We start from the raw sequence: 19,100 nt of genomic DNA, 5'->3' as shown, positions 1-19,100 counted from the left end.
TATAAAAATGGCTCTAATTCTTAAACAGTCAATGCAAAATATTTGTTGAGCCTCAAAATTAAAGCTGAAAATCGGCACTTCAGTCATATCTTAATTGAAATGAAATGCTTTAAATTTCTTTGTACTTACAACATTAGCCTGCCGAGTTAGCACCTCATGTTTATTGTTAGCGCCAAATCACAACAACAATCACCTTAAGGTGCTTTACATCCCACGGTAAAGACCCTACAATAATATGACCCCCCTTTAAGCACTTGGGGACAGTGGGAAGGAAAAACTCATCAAACAGGAAGAAACCTCGGGCACAACCAGGCTTGGGAGGGGCAGCCATCCACCACAACTGGTTCAGGGTGAGGTGAGAGGAAGGAGACAGGACAAAGACACACTCTGGAAGAGAGCCAGAGATTAATATTAACTAATGATTAAGCGCAGAGAGGTGTATCCACAGAGAGGGTGAAGAAGAACACTCAGTGGGCCACATGACCCACCCAATCCTCCAGCAGCCTAGGCTTATTGCAGTGTAACTACGGGATTCTTCAATGTCACCTTATTTTTATCAAAAAGGAAAGGTTAAAGTCTGATCTTAAAAGTAGAGCGGGTGTCTATCTCCTGAATCCAAACTGGGAGCCGGTTTCCACAAAAGAGGGACCTGAAAGCTGAAGACTCTGCCTCCCATTCTACTTTTTACTGGAAACCACAGTAAGCCAGCAGTCTGAAACTGAAGGGCTCTATTAGGGTGACACGGTACTATAAGGTCTTTAAATGGCCTGATTATTTAAGAGCTTGTATGTGAGGAGAATTTAAAATTGGATTCTGGATTTACCAGGAAGCCAGTAAAGAGAACCCAATATGGGAGAAATACCTTTGTCACCAGTTGTCTCATTTAGTATATGAATTCTTGCATTATGGCCAAAAACGTGTTTCATAAGGTCAAAGTGACCTGATCAGTTAAATCAGTTTGTAATGTAGTCCACTTTTTCAGGCACAAAAGCAGAGCTACCCACTGTGGCCACCACCTGTGACAAGGGAGCAGACAAAAGTAGCTTTATTATATAATTTAGAATCATAACGATATCATCATATTCATTTAGCCACAGGTTGAAATAAACTGTCAGTACGCTCAGAGTACAACAGGTGAGGGACGTCCTCCAGGGTTAAAATTTTTATTGCCATCATACAAAACACATAAAACATACAAAACTTGTTACATTAAAAAAAATTCAAGTTTTTTAGAAAGCCTCTGGGAAATGCTTGGCTTTAAATGCCTTTGGGCAAGTCTTTGTCTCAAAAGAAACCATCAGTATCTCCTCTGTCGTGGTGAGAAGATGGTGTTGGGGTTGCTGTCCCGTTCCCTCTCCTTCTCCCGCTCCCTCTGGCTGTTTGGAGAAAGGGCTTCCTCCAGCTTCTTGTCACTCTTGAAGAGATCTCTTCCTGTGCGCATGATGTGCTCCTCAATCTTGCGGTGTCGCTTCATGTCTGACAATACTTTGTCCAGCCGAGCTTCCCTTCTAACAGAGGAGCGGGCAGAAGATCCTGGGAGACAACAGGCAAAAATCATTATTAATAAAAGAAAAAAACCCTCCAGATTATAAAGAGACACCACATATAATTGATTGTGACATACCTGGAGTCCTGCGTCGGCTTAGGAAGGCATTTTTTGGAGTGGTTTGCATTTGCTCCTCATCAAAGTCAAACTCAGTTGGAGTTGGAGGCCTGAAAAACAAAACATGGTTAACAACCAAAAGCACTCAAACCAAACTCCTTAATCCTGAAATGACCAAAAGGAAAAGCAACACTGACTTGCGTTCCCTCTCCTGCCTCTCCCGTTCCTTGGCTGCCTCCTCCTCTTCGTCTCTTTCGGGCGAGGAGGTCTGTTCAGGCGTGGGGGGCCTTCTAGGAAGGGGCACAAAGTTCAATTCCAGCATCTCCCCTTTAGCGAGGAGCTCATAGAGTCTTTTGATCTCTGCGGGAGGAGGCACCCAGTTTTTGGGGTCCTCCATTTCCTCGTCGCTGTACGGAAGCTCCCAGTCACCGTCCGCCTCTTCGGCTTTCTGTTTTCCATCTTCAGCCTCCACCCCTGCGTCTGCCTGAGATTCATCCTGCTGCGCCTTTCCTCCCACTGCATCTGTGTTCCCATCTGAGAAAAAACACGTACACAGTCAGTTTAAAATCTCTTTTAAAAACAATAATGAAGCGACATTTTATTGTGGATTAACCCTATACCTGGCTTTGATGTAGCTCCTCCCCCTTAGTTTAGAGCTACGTGCTTTTGTTTTGATTGGCTGCCCCTCAAAAGGTCGGAACAGCAGGTCGTGTGGCTGATGTGTGAGGCGACCACATAAAGAATATTGGCTTCCACTGACAGATCCATGTGTAGATTGTAGGCTGGACTTTTGAAGGGGATTACTTGTACATACACTGACCTCAATATGTGAAAGTTTAGCCATGTTTAATAGGAGCAATCAGCACTGCTAAAAGTACTGTATGTATGACAGAAAGCAATACATAATAGGTCCAATTTAAACATCTTTCAAACACACTGCTTTGACTTCTCTGTGACAAGCTGTACGTAGGGACGGACTGATATGTCAACAAAACATCAACATCAGACCCACTGATGGGCATCGGGGTGCAAATAGCAAAACTATTGGAAATCAGTGGTGACATTTATTGATGGCAGGAGCCAACATTTCTCTCGTGTGTAATATATTCTCTGCTGCAAGTGATAAAATAGCCAAAAGACTTGAAGTGATCAAGTACATCAGGGCACAGAACAACACAGACTTTTCTAATGAAGGCTGAATCAGATACTGAGCAATTCTGGCTTTACTGAATAGTTTCATAGAAACTATTTTTTAACTTACATTTTTTTTTAATTAAAAGACCTCCAACTTTCTTAAAGTTCACAATTGGATTGATTATAATATTAATATTTTGTAATGTTTTTTTGTTTTTGTTTTGTTCAATAGATGGTTTTTGCATTTTATTGCCGTCTTTTAACCCTGGAAAACAGTTTGGACGACTATGTTGCTTTTTAAAGTGCTCTAGATTGGATAATCTAGGTATAATGACGCAGACTCAAAAAGATACTTAATTTCTGTACTTTAAATATACATCCCCATCATAAATCCAGTTGACTACAGTCTATATACCATATATATATATATATATATATATATATATATATATATATATATATATATATATGAGCAAATACATTACAGTTAAAAACAGAAACATCAGAAATCACTTTTGGACACAACACTGGTGCTCACAGCTTATATCTAGTCCCAGCAGTCTGTTTGCTTTTTCTTTTTAACTTTCATACAAAGAACTGGCTCAGGGTGTACCACACCAATGCCAACTCCAGCACCACACCCACGCCAGACACTGGGTGAATAAGCATTTAAGAAAATGGGTGGATATATTCACTCATTTTGCCTTTTGTGCCAATTTGTTAAAATGTAAAGACTTAGGAAGCCGACAAGGTAAGTACCTACTAATAAACCGGTAGATAACTGACCGTGTTTCAGCTGTGCTTTGCTTCCTTGTATTTCCTGCACACTCCTGCATGACACTTGTGCATTTGTCCTTGGTGATACTTCCTACTCACACTAGTTACCTGTACAGGACATGCTTGTCCACACTGAAGACTTTTAACCTGATAATGAAACTTCCTGTCTACTGTGCGTCCTTTCACTACACCTGCCATGCATGCATCTATCTTTACACGTGTACTGTACCTGTATCCTCCTTGGCTGTTGCGTCGTCCTCCTCTGCGCTCCCTGCCATCTCCGTATCCGGTTGCTCCGTGCTGTCCTCGTCCTCTTTGCCCTCTGCAGCTTCCTCTGAGTCCTTCATGTTCAGAACCTCTATGCCCTCTTTCAGTGAGGTGTCTGTGGCCTCAGCTTGCATGCTTCCTGCTGGTGAAGTTTCTCGCAACAGATCTGCTGAACAGAAGCCTGCCATTTAGATCTAGAAAACATTTTAGTGCAGCTGAAACTAACTTAAGGTATACACAAGTGTGTGGGATAAGAGGATTTTTTAGAGGCTATAACTTTTAGCCGTAGCTGTTTACTTTTGTTAAAGGATAAGTGAACGTATAGTCAACTAAAACAAGCGGCTAGCTAACGTCAGGCCTAACCGCCAGCTATTTCTTAAACAGTAGTTAGTCTGCTAATAACATACGTGCCTTAAATCGTCATTAACGGCTTCTTCCGGATCAGTGCTGCTGTGAAAGCGATTAAAACGTTGAGTCAAATACTTTTCCAGTAAAAACTCCCCATGAGAGTCACTAAGTATAACAAACGCTTATGCACAGACGTAAACATAGCGCCATTTTGGCTGTAGGGATCTGCCTGAGCCTCTGCACCGCTGGGGCGGGGGGAGCTTCACCTCACTGTTGATACAACGTCATGTGGATAATCCACACTCACTACGAGCGGACACTCCAGCAGTAGAGGGGAATGGTTTGGAGATCTACGCTCGACGCGACTTCCTGCACACTGCGCAAGCGCGAGCAGGTCTTAGGGCAGACAGGGCGAAATTTGTATTAGCGTCCTTTGCTTTTCTGTTCATGTTGTTCTTGTTGTTTTTAAAGCGTGCGTATATGTACGTTTGTGTAGCGTAAACTTGACAAATGTAATCAGAAGAGCCACAAATCTCATTAATATGGACGCATGACGTAAAACAGGCGCCAGTATTTGTGCGAGTTCTGATTGGTTTACGGCCGTTTCCGGTTTCTGCGCTCTGCATTTGAAAAAGTGTTCGGTTAGTTCCTCAAGTTTTTAAGGGACGCGGTCGCCATTGTTAAAACCAAGCGTCCGAAATGTTGCTGGAAGGACAATTTAGGGCATAACAAAGGTGTGGCTTGTCTCGGACATTCTCACATAATATCGGTAAGCATATAGCAGGCTTTGGCTTTGGGACTATTATTAGCCAGGCGAGAAGCATCCGTTCGCGAGGGAAGTTATGACTGAGCTATCCAGCTTTAGCTTGTTATTAGCCGAGAGAGGCTTTCGTCAGTAAGGAAAACACAGCTTATCGGGAGAGGTTTCATTTGAGTGGCATGCGTTTTCATGCAGTGCTGTTATAAACAAACTGTCTTTTTCAAGCACGTTCGTGGCTAACTAGTTAGCTTATTTGTATTTTTTTTGTACTTTATTCGGGCCTTTCTTTGTGGAAGCGCAATAATGGCGACGCGTGTGGCGGTATCAGATGGAGGAAACAAGAAGACATCCAGGGTCCGCGTAGCTGTTCGTCTGCGACCCTATATGAACAAAGAAGACGAGAAAAGCGAGGGACCGTGTGTAAGAGGCCTGGACTCTCAAAACCTGGAGATAATCAACTGGAGGAACGCCACAGAAACTGTTAAATACCAGTCAGTGCCTTCATAATAATCTGTTATGTATATATGTATGTCGGTAAAGATTTCAGTGATTGTCTAGCTGTAAATATTAAGAGAGCTGTGGTTGTTGTTGTTTTTAGCTTCGACGTTTTTCATGGTGAACAAACGACACAGCAAGAAGTTTTCCTCTCATCAGTGAAGCCCATTCTGCCGCACATCTTGAACGGACAGAATGCCAGTGTGTTTGCTTATGGACCAACAGGAGCTGGTATGTTGAAGCACAGTCTACAGGGTTTCAAGAAACGTGTATATTAGCTGTGCACATGCATTTATAAATTAAGCTGTTAAGACTTGAGAGAGGTCACAATGATTTTTCTCATTTTGTTTATAGATATTTTGGCTCCCCAAAGAGACCATTTTCTAACTCTAGGCTTTTGCATCCTCTTTCACAGGTAAGACCCACACTATGCTGGGGAGTTCAGAGCAGCCGGGTGTGATTCCCCGAGCTGTTCGTGAGGTCTTCAAGCTAGTGAAAGCCAAGGATGAGAGTGATGGATGGGACTACAGCATTGGCATGTCGTATTTGGAAATTTACAATGAGAAGGTATGGTTGTTTAAGTAGACACAGCGTACAATTACTTGTGACTTTCTGTTCATGATTAAGTAAAGTAATCTAGATGGTGGTCGTTCAAGTTGAGGTGTTAGAAAACATTGTCTTTACTTTTAAGAAGTGTGTTTCTGCGTTTTTTAGCATTATAGAGCGCGGGGGGGGATTCGTGGTTGTTGTGTTTTTGTTTTTTTCTAGATTTAAATGGATCAAATGAACTTTTGGTACTTACTTGTTCCAAAGGTTGTAAAATAGCCTCAAATGTCTCCAAACAGCCGAGGTATTGAATCTTGGTTACCTTAATTGACAGAACTCTATGAATTTCCCTGTTATGTCACTTTAGCAAGTGAAACTTGTAGTGTGGTCAATCTTTAATACCTGATTAAAACCCTGTATTGAAAATAAAACTGCCTTTATGTTCATTTTAAAAGTGGAAATATTTCCGTTTCTAATGGATAATTCTCTAGAAATTCTATTAATACCCATAGAAGATTTTATATTGACCAAAAACTGACTCCCTTAATTCTGCAAATTTAAGCCAACAATATTATTATGCAGATGGTGTAGTCCAAACTAAGATGTTTTGGCACATGCAGGGTAGTCTTGGCCCCACCCAGCAGAGCTGTATGTGAGAATGCAGATATCTGACGCAGTCGGATGGGATGTTAGCCAGCCTTTAACCTGCCAGCTCTCTAATAAAAAAAACAGTGTCAGATTGGACAGCTCTTACCTGCTATATTCATGCAGTTCCCTTTTGTAGACACCATCCACTACATCTCGGTAGTATGAAACCTTTTGAAGCAGACTTATTTCCTGTTGCGCTACATGTCAAAATGAACAAATGTGGAAAATATCTGAATTGGTTTACCTAAAATTTCATGTGTGAAAACATCTTCAGCCTACCCATTCAGTTTCAGATCACTGGCCCTCAGCATGATTTAATAAAACAAGGGGGGTGCACATAGCTTTTTAACCTCCAGTCTTCTTGAATTTACTGCAAAAGCTTCTAACTGCATTTTCCACAGCATGTCCTCTGAACCTTTAAATGTACCTTTTTTCTTTTAGTGTGCATCATTCATCAATTACCGCTTTCCTTTCTTGTTCTCTCAGGTGCTTGATCTTCTGTCGCCAAACTCCCATGATTTACCCATCAGAGAGGACAAAGACAAGAACATCCTTATCCCTGGCCTGACACATATGAACATCACCAACTTCGCAGATTTTGACAAACACTTTGTCCCTGCGACGCTCAACCGTACTACAGCTTCTACTAAGCTAAACCAGCGTTCCAGCCGCAGCCACGCTATCCTTCTCATTAAGGTTTGATGGTCTTGGTGTAGTTTATTGAACTACTTTATTCGTTAGTGTCAAATGGACAGCCAGACAGCATCTTAAGCAGGTCGTGGTCTCTGAGCAGTAGGCCAGGATTTGGTAGCTGGTGCTGAAATCAATTCTCTTTTGCAACAGTCCCACTAGCAACTTCTGTGCTTCCTGGGATTACTATGGGAGAGAAACACAAACCATTATCTGCTGTCCTTTTTCTTCATTTATTCGTTGTTTTTTCCCTTTATTGTCATGCTTTTTCATAAAATGTAATCCTCTTTTTTTTTTTTTTTTTTTTTTTTTTTTTTCTTTTTCTTCTCCTTTCACCCCATGACTCTTCACCACCTCCTTGTTTTTCTTGCCTGACTTCTGTGCCGCTGCTGCTTTTCTGTTCTTAATCTCTGCAATGACATAGGTTGTGCGGACTCAGCAGCAACTTCCCCACAGACAACAGACAGGCAAACTGTACTTGGTCGATTTGGCTGGCTCAGAGGACAACCGCCGCACCGGCAACCAGGGCATCCGTCTGAAGGAGAGCGGTGCCATCAACCTGTCTCTCTTCACACTCAGCAAAGTTGTGGACTCTCTAAACTCAGGCACTTCGGTGCGCGTGCCGTACAGGGACAGTAAACTGACACGGCTTCTGCAGGACTCTCTGGGAGGCTCGGCACACTCCGTCATGATCACCAATATTGCACCAGAGTACAAATATTATTTTGACACCTTCAGTGCACTCAACTTTGCGGCCAAATCCAAGCTCATTGTGAACAAACCCTTCACCCGTGAAACTGTGGCTGTGCCTGTGCTGCCAGGTGAGTGAAACTGGGTGAGAAAAGCACCCACTTTTTTCAGTCATGGGACACTAAAGTATAAAAAGGCATTTTTATTGGGAAAGAGGAAGAGTCTTGTCACGATTTGAGCCAAAGGCCAACAGGGGGCACCCATGTCACATCCCAGAGGATGGTGGCTAACAGTAAACAGCTAACAGTAAGCATCCATCTGACCCAGCAGTTTGGGTCAGATGGATGCTTATTTTTGTTTTTTTGTAAAACTGGTGCTCCACTTGCATTTTTGCCGTTCTGATGTTCTCTTTCCTACTGCATTCTCTCAAAGATGGTCCTCATGTTTACCTGCTGCTGTTGGCTTTAATTCAAGCACTGCAATGCAACTTTGACTGATGCTGTGCCATTTTTGTCTGAGTTGCTTTACACTCTAGAGAGCCCCCACAGACACCGTTGCTACAGTGCACTGAATACTAAACTGTTAATTTTCCATCTGCCTTCGTCTTCAGTGAAGCGGTCCAGAGAGGAACGAGAGACAGGGGGGTCTGGCACTGAGCCACAGAAGAAGAAGCATAAAGAGGAGAAGAAATCCGAACACGATGGTTCCTCGCCCTCTACACGTAACCACAGGTTATAGACCAGACTGATTATTTGTTTGGCTTGTATTATGATGTCTGACTGAATTGAAAGGCTTTGTGACGGAGAAAAATGCTGTTGTGTGTAGGTGTGTCTGGAATGCCTGTAAACATGACTTTTTGATACCTGACTTGTTTCAAAGCCCCGATCGTACTGTCTGCCCCATTTTTCAGCCTCTCTTTGTCTGATATGATTTGTTTGTCTGCCTCTTCAGTTCGTCAGACCAGTCACTGATGGGTAGACTAATAGCTTTGGAGAAGAGAACGATGAGCTCCCAGGACAAAGAGAGACTGGCCATGCTTAAAGAGATCAAGGTGAAAACGCACACCTACATCAAACCCTGAGCTTGTCCACATGGATGGCTAACTTGAAGAATGCTGTTTAGTTTAGAGTTGCTCTAAGCAGTGCTATCGAGAGGACAGTGAGACAGCATCTTAAGCAGGTCGTGGTCTCTGAGCAGTAGGCCAGGATTTGGTAGCTGGTGCTGAAACTAATTCTCTCTTGCAACAGTCCCACTAGCAACACCTGGGCTTTGTGGGATTACTATGGGAGAGATACAAACTGTCATCTGCTGTCCTTTTTTATAAATTGACATCTTCATGCATGCATACATGGAAATATCAAGTTGGAAAGGCTGTAACATTGGCCCCCCTTTTCTGCCCTTGCTGTCACAGTTTTACTTTGCATACATTTCAGCAGTTGATGATCTGGTCAGATGTTTACTAATCAGTCAATATTTGATTGCTGAACTTGGTCTCCTTTGTTATGCTTCTTTGTTTGTTTGGTTTTTGTGCAGGAGCTCAAAGAGAAGCAGAGGGAGCTTGAGAGCAAGGCCATGCTATTCAGTCAGTTGGCTGGAGAAAAGTCGATTACAGGACAAGAGCCCGACTTCGAGAACAAGACAACTGCCCTGCGGAGAAAACAGTCAGATGCCACAAAACCCAATAAACAGCAGGCTGTGGTCCAACCACTGCAAGGTCTGTTAGAAATCCTAGAGCAGATGATCGTACTGTAACTAAGTGAATTTCCATAGATTGTTTGCCTCATGAAGAAATGACTACAGTGTTAAAGACTATAGAGGTATCCCACACTGCTGACCTTGACTGAGGACTCACTAAATTCTTTATTTGAGTGCTTCACTAAAGAGTAGTGACTCACTAATTCTGTCATGTTGATTCACTGCGGCTATTGATGGGCTGCAATGTGATACAAAAGCTCAATCTACAATACTGGAGCCAGAGAATGTATCAAATGATGATGAGAGAGAATTATTTTTACAACCCTCAGCAACACTGAGAGCGAGCCAGAACTTTTCTTAGTGCCTCCTGCATGCATTTTGCTTTAAAATGGTTCAAATGTTAAAATTTTGACTCTTTCATTTTAAAATGCAGTTTTTGGGGTTTTTTTTAATGCAGTAAGAATATTTGTCTTAGATCCTGTCCTAAAGCAATGTTTTCCTGTTTTCTGCCCCTCAGTGTCCCAGCGCCAGCCCCTTCAGCAGCTTCTTGTGGTCAAAAAGCAGTCGGTGTGCGTCAAGAAGAAAGAGGAGACGTGTTCAGACCTGATTGAGGTCAGCAACCGAGCCTCGACTGTGCTGTGCTTAACTTGACACATCTGCAGAGTTGCAAGCATCAGATACAAGCTGACAACGTGCATTAGCTTCAGTGTGTTTATCTGACTCGACAGATGCAGAAAGGATCTCAAATTTGTTTGGTTAAAATTGCCTTCCTCTCCCAACCAGTGCAGGGACGTTCAGATTTAAAGTAGATTGCTTGTGTTGTCTGATACCAAAATTTTGTTTTAACAGCTTGGTGTATATCTGTGCATTTATTTTTCTTTTCTTGTTCTATCAGTCCCTGGGTGGTAAAGAGAACAACACAAAGAGTGCTTGGGAGTCCCAGCTTGACCAGTCGATGGTGGATCAGTCCAAGCAGAAAATCCTGCAAATTCTGAACACAGGCTGCCTGAAAGAGCTGAAAAGTCTGCAGCAGATCGGTGACAAGAAGGCGAAGCTCATTCTGGGCTGGAGGGAGATCCACGGTCACTTCACAAAGGTTGGAAAACAAATTACTGTCTTATTTACTGTGGTTTCTGTAATATAAATACATGCAGAGACTATATGATTGCTATTCTGCAGGTGGAAGACCTGATACAAGTTGAGGGGATGACGGAAAAGAGATTTTCCTCCTTCATGAAGGTAAGCTAGGTTCTTGCTGTCATTGTAAGTGGTTATCTTCTGCCACTCTGCTTTTTGGTGGATTGCTTCAGTTTCTTAGAAGCACCTCTAAAACCCTCCAAAATAAAAGCATTCCCATCAGCTGATTTTGAGCTAGCAGGGGTTGACAAACCTGCTAAAACATGAGTATGATCACTTTTAGCTTAGCAGCAGACGCTTTCAATCGTAGTAATAAAGTATTACTGACAGTAAGGCTGTACAACTAATGGCGTTTTACTGTGATTTACAATTCTGTCCTCATCAATTATTAAAATGGGATAATTGAGATGGAGATTATTGTACTGCATTCTGTTTCAGTGATTTTGCTTTAATTTTGCACACTCCCTGTGGAGAGCTAGGTTCAATTCACATCTGGCAATGCCAACTTCATTAGAGTTTATTAATGTGTTAAACATTAAATAAAAATCAGTTTTGGTTACAAAAACAAGTTTTCTGCTCCTAATATTAACCAAAATAATTATAATCCTTCCATAACTGAGCATATGATTGATATTCTGCTTCTCTTGTTTTGTATTCATTGTTCTTTTCTTCCTTTTGCAGGCGAACATCGTGAGTGCCATGGGGAAATGATTTTTTTTTTTTCTCGTTTTTAAATATAAATCGTGTACATACTTTATTTTTTATCTGAAGCCACCTTTTTTTTTTTTCCTTTTTTTTTTTTTTTTTTTAAATGCTTTGTGTCATTGTGTTTATGTAGTGTCTGCTGTGCCCAGCTGGTGGCGTGTCCTTTTTAATAAACCTCCCATATCACATTATTGGATGCTTGTGTATTTATTTGACGTCGGTAAATAACTTATGGTCACCTTCGCCTGAGCTCCAGTGTCTCCTACCCTGAACTGTGTGATGTGACGCTCCACCGCCTTATCGACGGTTTCTCTGTGTGAACACATAATTAGGCTAATTAGCATCGCACAGACAGCAGGTCACAGTTTAACACCGGCGGTAGGTGGATGCTATAAACCACCGCCCCCTACATCACATCTCTCACACACACCTTTTCTCTTCCTCGCACAGCACGTACTCTGGTTGATTTCACTTTTCATTACACGCACACACACCCACCCCTCCTCTCTGAACCACCCTGATATCGAGGAGACTCCATCCATCCCAGCTCACTGCGCTGGCGCAAGGCTACACCAGCCCCACCGCTTTCTGTTTTTTCCCTGCCTCAGCTTTCACTGGACATAAATCATATGATCGGGCTTTTAAACGGAGCACGTCTAGAAACCCTCTGCGCTCTGGAGGAGATGTTTGGTCACGTCTGACTGTTTTTGTTGTGTTTTTCCCACCTGGGAGTGAGGTTACCACGATGCACAATCCAGCGATGTGATGACGACGAGGCAAGCGCTGGATTAAAAAAGAAAGGGAAGGAAACAAAGGTCAGTTTGATTTCAGTTTTCCCTTGGATGGATTGATGGATGAGTGAGATACACAAATGCTGTTTGTGTATTCCAGTCATTTCCTGTGAATCCAGTGCATGTGTTTTTCCTGCTTATCGGTGCAGTTTAGCAGCGCACATCCACTGAATCCAACCCATCAGCGGCAGGCTAATTAACGAGCAGCCTCCCTCCCTCCCTGTTGGCCTCTATCCGAGTTTTCTCCCCCCTTTGTCCTCAACCTTTTTACCGCTGTGTCCTCTAGCTTTTGTTCTGCGCCCGGCAAAACCGGCCACCATATGTCGGTGAGCGGTTGTGTACACACGGTGAAATAAAGCTATGTACACACCTGCACGGAGACCGAGGCAGGAAAGCTGTCTCCATCTGCCATACCTGTTTTTTTCCGCTCCTCCTTTTTGTTGACCTGCTTTTTGTTACCTGAGAAAGCGAGTCTTGGAGGCATTATTTACAGTTCACCGTGTTTTGCTCATCCATCCTTCAGCAGCTGTGAGCAGTGATCAAACGTGAGATGTCATCTGACGTTCAAAAGGGGATTATAAAGAGGCTTATGGGTGATATTGAGCCCACATCCTCTCTAAAATCTGCTGAAACGGGATGTGTTTATGGGCTGTATGAAAACTGCTAGTTAGAAGTCCCCTGCCAGCCATATAAATATTTGATTTCAGGGAGGCAGCGCTGCTCTCCAGCATCTGTAAACTGATTTAAACATGTAGTTTTGCTAAATAAATTGTAGGGGGAAAAAACCCAACCATAAAGGCACCGTTTAATCACTATTAGGTCATTCTTGGCTCATTTAATACTATGCCCTACTTTCCTATAGCTGCTTTCTGTTGAGTTGAGACTGTGACCAAGAACTGAACATCTATAGACTTGCTATTATTTTGCTGTCCTCAAATGGCAAAAATTGGTATAAATATTTGATAAAATAAATAGTTTAAATAGAAGAAAATACTCTTGCCCCATCTGTCTGCCCTCTTCTCCACTGCAGTGATTTTTGCACAATCCCGAAGCAGATGGGAAGGAACAGCTTTTGTTTATGAATGTGTTTAAAACCACTTTCTTGCCCCCAGGTGTAACTACAGACGGCACACGTGCAGGACCGGACCACGAACACGGGCTTCTCTTTCTGTCAGCATGGCTGTGAACATGATGCCCGCCCCCGGCCTTTGGCCTGTGGAAGAACAACCATCGCTTCTTGACCAGGACGGCTCCCTGTCGAGCCAGGCCCCCGTCTCTGAGCTGTGCCCGCCAGTCAGAGGCGAAGAGCTCATCCACAGCAGCAGCAGCAGCCCGGCTGGCACCAGGCCCGCCCGCAGCAAATCCAAAGGAGAGCTCGTCATAGTCATCAACGAGAAGCTGAAGAACGGTGAGTGACTTGAGTTTGACCTCATAGCGAGGCAGCGGGTGGGGAGAGAGGCAGGGTCGGGCAGCTGCTTAGTCAGCTCGCTGGGGGAAAGTCAAATTCCTGCGCGTGGATGAACTCCCGGGAGAGCACGGGAGGCGTGCAAGCAATCACGTTTTACCTCTTCGTCCTCTTCATCCTTCACACGCAGGTAACGGGATCCACTCAGTGTCCGAGGAGAACAGCACCTCTTCAGTTGTCTCCTCTCCTCCCAGAAGACAGCACTCTATCTCTTACCCTCATCACGGCAAGACCAGGAAGGGGAGCAGGGCGAGCTCCATCGGCTACACCGCCTTCTCGCCCAGGCCGTCGCTTTCTCGCCACTCCAGCATCGCCACCAACCCACCGTTGGACCGCTCCAAGGTCAAAGACTACCTCCTCCTCTCTGTGCTGGCCTGCTTCTGCCCAGTCTGGCCCATCAACATTGTTGGATTTGTCTACTCCATCATGGTGAGAGCAGGATTTGTGTGTGTGTGTTTGGTTTTTGGAGTTTATCTTTTTTAATCACGCTGATGCTAACAGACGCTTTGATCTTCTCCCTCAGTCCAAGAACAGTCTGGAGCAGGGAAATCTGGACGGCGCCGTGCGTCTGGGACGCGTGGCCAAGATGCTCTCCGTGGTCTCACTAGTAGGAGGGACGGTCATTATCATCGCCTGCATTGTCAACCTGGCCAGTGAGTGTCCCAAATCTGACCTTTAAACCCCCCCTAACCTCTCCTTTTTAACCTCCTGTGTTGCTGAGCCGCTTCTTTCCTGCGAACTCTCCTCCCGTCTCGTGAATTACTGAAGGATGTGTCGCAGCTTCCACAACCTCCTGTTGTCACCATGTATCCCATCATAGTAGCATAATATATTCAGCTCTGTTGGCACAGTCTGACCTTAATCACTGATATTATTACTATCTGTGTTTGCACAGTAGAGCGCTAGCCCCAACGCCTGCACGTGGCTTTATACACTGCAGCACTTTAGCCTTTAGAAACCATGTCGCCGCTGCACAGAGATCAGAACATATTAAGCCCTCCCGAAGCAGACGCAGATCTACATTTTCTGACGTGTTCCTCCATGTTTGCACGGGTGGCCTACAGCTGTAACTGACCGCATGCCTCGGTTTTGCCGTGTGTGTATCTGTAGAGTGACGTGTGTAGTCCACTGTCTTGTTTTCACGCCTTGCCCTCTCTGCTTGTACAAAATGTGAAGCCTTGTTGATTCTGTACCACATGTATGACCACTGTATGCCCAGCTCGTGAGCCGCTGACCTGCTCGAGAGCTGGACAAATGTGCTTTTTATTGTACGTTTGCAAATAAAAAGGATTCTGATAACAGATCAGTGATTATTTCAGTGACTTGCAAAGAAAGGGACTAGCCTCTGTCTTATTTTTTGTTTTGCTGTTCTTCTACATTTAGACACGTGCAGTTTAGTCATTCTCAATCATGCCTTTTCACTTCAGATTACACTTATTTCTGCTTTATTTCTGAGCGTGCCCAGTTGCAGCCTGTTGGGTCTCATTAAGCCAAGAGATGTGCTAATTAGCTCAATGACTGGAAGAACAACTGTAGACTCAACTTCAACTTAAGTTGAAGAGCGCTGGGATTTGGCAATCCTTGTTTTTTCTTCTTCTCTCATTATGTAACTGTCCTCTGTGGTCTGTGAAAGTTTATACATCCATATGAAGTTGCAGAATATAAAGCTCTGACTAATACGCTTCCTTTTCTTTTTTTAGTAAATGTGAAACCCTGAGTTTCATCCCAGGATGAAACCGGATAAGGCAACAGACCGTCTGGCCCCGCACCTGCACCACCATCTTTACCTGCCTAGTCATTACCTGGATGTGTGACAAATGTGCCCCACACCCCCTTGCCCCCCACCTCCCTGCGATATACAGCGCTTACTTATATTTCTGTAATCAATATAAATCCCCCTCCTGCCCCCCTGTTTTCTTTTCCTTTTTTCTTTTTTGCTAATGGAAGAGAATAAAATATGCAAATGCTGCTACTCTAAATCTGGGGAGGGTGTGAGGGGAGGTGTCCATGGGATGTTAGATTGGAGAGAAGGGAACAGACAGACTTTAATCAGTTCCTTCGTATTCCGGCCAACACGTTTGGAATGATTTCCAACACAGAGACACTCGAACTCTTGAAGAGATCTCATCACAAGCCTCCAAACTGGTGGACTAGAGAGCAGCGGAGGGATCGCCTCTCAACTTCCCAACAAAAAAATGACCTCTCTGGTTAAATCCCCCTCAAATGCACGGAGAGGCTCCGGGATTTTGTGTTGCGCACATGAACTCATACGCGCAGCAGAGAGGAAACCCTTTGAATCCCAGTTATGTCCCCTTGTTTCAGACTGTCTCTTCCTCCGTGGCTCAAAATGACTTCATGATATCTTGTGTTTGAGCGTACGGGCCGGCTAAAGGAGGATGAAAGGGGGGCTTACCAAGCCATGGGTGCTAAAACGGAAAAGGGGATTACGGAGGCACAGTCGACACAGCGAGGAGGAAATATGTGCCAAATAAAAGAATTTAGAGCAGGGGGATAAAAAAAAAAGTTTCTTGCTTTGCAAAGACCTCACTTCTCACCAGAGTTGCTGTGGAGGGAAGCAATGAGATGTACTTTCGCTCTGTGCAACTATACTGTGTATCTGCTCGACACCTGCAACCACTGTGAGCTGGAGAAAGGAGGAAAAAACAAAGTCACGCTGTAGCGATTAAAGCTTAAACAAAACACACAGACTTTACAGGGAAGTCAGTGATGCCGCACCATCTGTCTTTTGATAATCTTTGTAAGGGATTGATTTTGAAACTCTGGAAGTGCTGTGCCGCAGCGGAGCGGCAGCTGTAAGGCAGTGCGGGCATCACTATTTGGTTAACAAATTAAATAGCTTGTGATTGTTTAGTCAAAGATGCGGCTGTAGCCTCAGGTAGCCCGAGCTTTGAAAGCAGACAGATTGTTCTTATATTATCCTTAAAAAAAGAAGAAAAAAAAAAAACAAAAAACCCCTCAGTCATTGATTCCCACCTGGATGAGTCAGCACCTTTTCATTGTAGGTGTTTGTGAAACACTAGATCAGACATGGGCGTGGGCTCTGAAGTAGCAGTGTGGTAGCATTTTAGTGTGAAGAACATCATTTTAAAAGCCGGGTTTGTTATCATTATTCTAGTATCTCCTGTGTATCCTTCGCTAACCTCTAATCTTTATCTACCTGTGGTTTTCACTGTGATTTAATCGATGAAGTGATTAAAAACTTTATTTTGTCGTGTCCCAGATTTTCCAATGCCGCGACTTCAAGGGTCTCATCACGAGTTCTGGCCCTGCAGACAGTTTTCTGTAGAGATAACTGCGGCATATATATACACACCCCCTCCCCCCCTTTGTTAATAATGTAAATTTACTGATTGTAATCTACAGTTGATGTACTCTGCAGATATTGTGCTAATCCTCCAGTGGATATGAGTTACCTTTAAGTAGTTAAGATCTGATGTAGGCGCTGAAGCTGTTGGATACCCTCCAGACAGTCACTGTATTCCCACCAAGCTTCTATGATCTTTGTGGTTATTGGCATGTTCTGTTTGTTTATTTATTTATTTTTTTGTAATGTATGATGATGGAAGTTTCAAATTGCAAAGATAAGCTGACACTTGGAATATTATACTTCTGCAGCACATTTATAATAAAGACACAATGCATGTGACCTGTTTTCAGTGTTGCTTTGGAGGGATAAACAGCGTCGGTGGCTGTGCAGAGTAAAGGGGGCGTCAAAAGTGAGTGAAAGGAGAGCTAAGCCTTTAAGGAGAGACTGTGTTTTTGCATTAGTGGGGGGGAAGTGTTGGTATAGTCCTCAGTGCCGTGATGGCGTGTAAGCTGCTGGGATGGAGAGCGCCTGCTGTTGTCAGGCAGCAGAGTGCAAAGACAGCAGGAAGAGCAAAATGCTGAAGGGAGAGGCCTCGAGCCAGAAGGAAACACTGCACTGCATGACCGCCAGTAGAGAGAACATGAGCCTCAGATGACTTCAATGAAATCAAAGCAAAAATATCCCTCATTATTTCCTCCTGAGGTTTTGTTTTTAACACTCTTTAAGAAGTGGTTACTAGTGGATGCTCACTATTTCTTCTTCAAAAATCATTCATGAACAAGAACAGCAACTGGGCCAGCCTCTTGAAATATTAAGACAGAGAACTGTGTTTAAATGTCTGTATCTACTAGCAGTATGCTGCTCATTTTTAGCTCCAGATTTTTGGTTCTTCTGCTGGATTAGCTTTGCATGACTCAGAGTTCAGGCACTGCTCTGCTTTCAGCTGCTCTCACTTTAAGGGCCACCCTTCCTTCACGTCAAGTTTCTTCTGATGGACTGCCCCGTGCAAACAGAGGCAGCTGGATGGTGCTGCTGTGCTCAGAGACAGGGTTGTGCGCCTGAGATGAATATATTGAGGATATCTGCTCTCTGTGTGAGAGGGTGGTAATGACTTGTCGGACTAAATCGAGTCTAGAGGAGCCTGAAGTCTGAGCTTTGGGCTCGCAAGGATTGCTTACACATTCGCTGATCTCATTATGTGCAACTTTGGCCATATTTAATATGAGCATCCAAAAGAAGGACGTGCTTTATAGCTCCTCTTCTGTAATGCAGTCCAATTTTAGGGCAAAGTGCAGTTCAAAAGTCTTGAGACACCTTTAATTTATTTATATGTTGCTAGAAAAATGGGAACTAGGCGTAGCAATTCATAGAAACATGCAAACATAAATGGAAATACAGTATGTAAGACAAAACAAATAGTGTACGATTCTAACAAGCTTGAAAGTGAATATTTGGTAATTATTCTTCAACACAGTCTGAACTCTCTTAGAAAAGCTTTGTTATCATTTCTTTAAGTCATCTTCAGGAATAGTTCTCTAGGCTTCTTGAAGGACATTCAAAGCTCTTCTTTGGATGTTGGCTGTCTTTTGTTCTGTTGAAGTCCAGGCTCTCCTATCCAGGTATGCTTTTACTTTGGCAGTGTGTTTATGATCATTGTTATGCTTAAAAATGAAGCTTTTGCCAATCTTATTATACAAAATACAAGGCAAGCTCTCCAACAATACTGGCTGAAATGTAGCTCCAAACCAAGGCAGAACCTCCACCATGTTTTATGGAGGACTGTAGACACGTCATGTTGTACCTCTTTCCTGACCTCTTCCAAGCAAAACTGACTAGTTGTCGGGGATTTCCAGTGCAGTTCTTGTGCACTTGGGTGTACTTCAGCCTTTTCTCCCTGTTTCCCTTCCTTAAGAATGGCTTATTGACAGCCACTCTTCCACTGAGATCTGATGAAGCTTCATTAAACAGTAGATGGATCAACTAAAGGGCAAGATGCATCTCTCAGGTCCTGTATCAAGTAT

General features: G+C 43.5%; 3 protein-coding genes across 6 annotated transcripts; 2 read left to right on the top strand and 1 right to left on the bottom strand.

Annotated features, from left to right (window-relative positions):
• Positions 1 to 1,137: 1,137 nt before the first annotated feature.
• On the bottom strand, positions 1,138 to 4,428 carry pagr1 (PAXIP1 associated glutamate-rich protein 1). The gene is made up of 5 exons (XM_003458749.5): positions 4,193 to 4,428; positions 3,744 to 3,947; positions 1,801 to 2,137; positions 1,625 to 1,713; positions 1,138 to 1,533 (listed from the first exon to the last, which is right to left on the bottom strand). Exons 2-5 carry the CDS (start codon positions 3,913 to 3,915, stop codon positions 1,298 to 1,300), a joined length of 834 nt encoding a protein of 277 aa, XP_003458797.1. The 5' UTR covers positions 3,916 to 3,947; positions 4,193 to 4,428; the 3' UTR covers positions 1,138 to 1,297.
• A 150-nt stretch (positions 4,429 to 4,578) lies between these two features.
• On the top strand, positions 4,579 to 11,552 carry kif22 (kinesin family member 22). 3 transcript variants are annotated; one of them, XM_005463863.4, is made up of 13 exons: positions 4,579 to 4,898; positions 5,186 to 5,380; positions 5,488 to 5,615; positions 5,800 to 5,951; positions 7,065 to 7,274; positions 7,693 to 8,089; positions 8,569 to 8,689; positions 8,910 to 9,009; positions 9,492 to 9,672; positions 10,171 to 10,265; positions 10,549 to 10,749; positions 10,833 to 10,892; positions 11,472 to 11,552. In XM_005463863.4, the coding sequence occupies exons 2-13, from the start codon at positions 5,193 to 5,195 to the stop codon at positions 11,499 to 11,501; spliced, it is 1,863 nt and encodes a 620-aa protein (XP_005463920.1). In that variant the 5' UTR covers positions 4,579 to 4,898; positions 5,186 to 5,192; the 3' UTR covers positions 11,502 to 11,552. The 3 variants fall into 3 exon arrangements, with proteins under 3 accessions (XP_005463920.1, XP_003458774.1, XP_005463921.1); XM_003458726.5 differs by having other exon boundaries at positions 4,579 to 4,863; positions 11,472 to 11,501; XM_005463864.4 differs by having other exon boundaries at positions 5,169 to 5,380; positions 11,472 to 11,501.
• Positions 11,553 to 11,879: 327 nt separating this feature from the next.
• LOC100711703 (tumor suppressor candidate 5 homolog) lies at positions 11,880 to 17,418 on the top strand. Of its 2 annotated transcripts, XM_003458750.5 has the most exons (5): positions 11,881 to 12,310; positions 13,399 to 13,694; positions 13,882 to 14,180; positions 14,275 to 14,404; positions 15,452 to 17,418. In XM_003458750.5, the coding sequence occupies exons 2-5, from the start codon at positions 13,463 to 13,465 to the stop codon at positions 15,466 to 15,468; spliced, it is 678 nt and encodes a 225-aa protein (XP_003458798.2). In that variant the 5' UTR covers positions 11,881 to 12,310; positions 13,399 to 13,462; the 3' UTR covers positions 15,469 to 17,418. The 2 variants fall into 2 exon arrangements, with proteins under 2 accessions (XP_013121946.1, XP_003458798.2); XM_013266492.3 differs by lacking the exon at positions 15,452 to 17,418 and having other exon boundaries at positions 11,880 to 12,310; positions 14,275 to 15,052.
• The last annotated feature ends 1,682 nt before the right edge of the window (positions 17,419 to 19,100 follow it).

This window comes from Oreochromis niloticus, linkage group LG8 (assembly GCF_001858045.2).
Source record: "Oreochromis niloticus isolate F11D_XX linkage group LG8, O_niloticus_UMD_NMBU, whole genome shotgun sequence".
Classification (NCBI taxonomy): domain Eukaryota; kingdom Metazoa; phylum Chordata; class Actinopteri; order Cichliformes; family Cichlidae; genus Oreochromis; species Oreochromis niloticus.
This window is presented reverse-complemented; position numbering and strand designations above follow the sequence as displayed.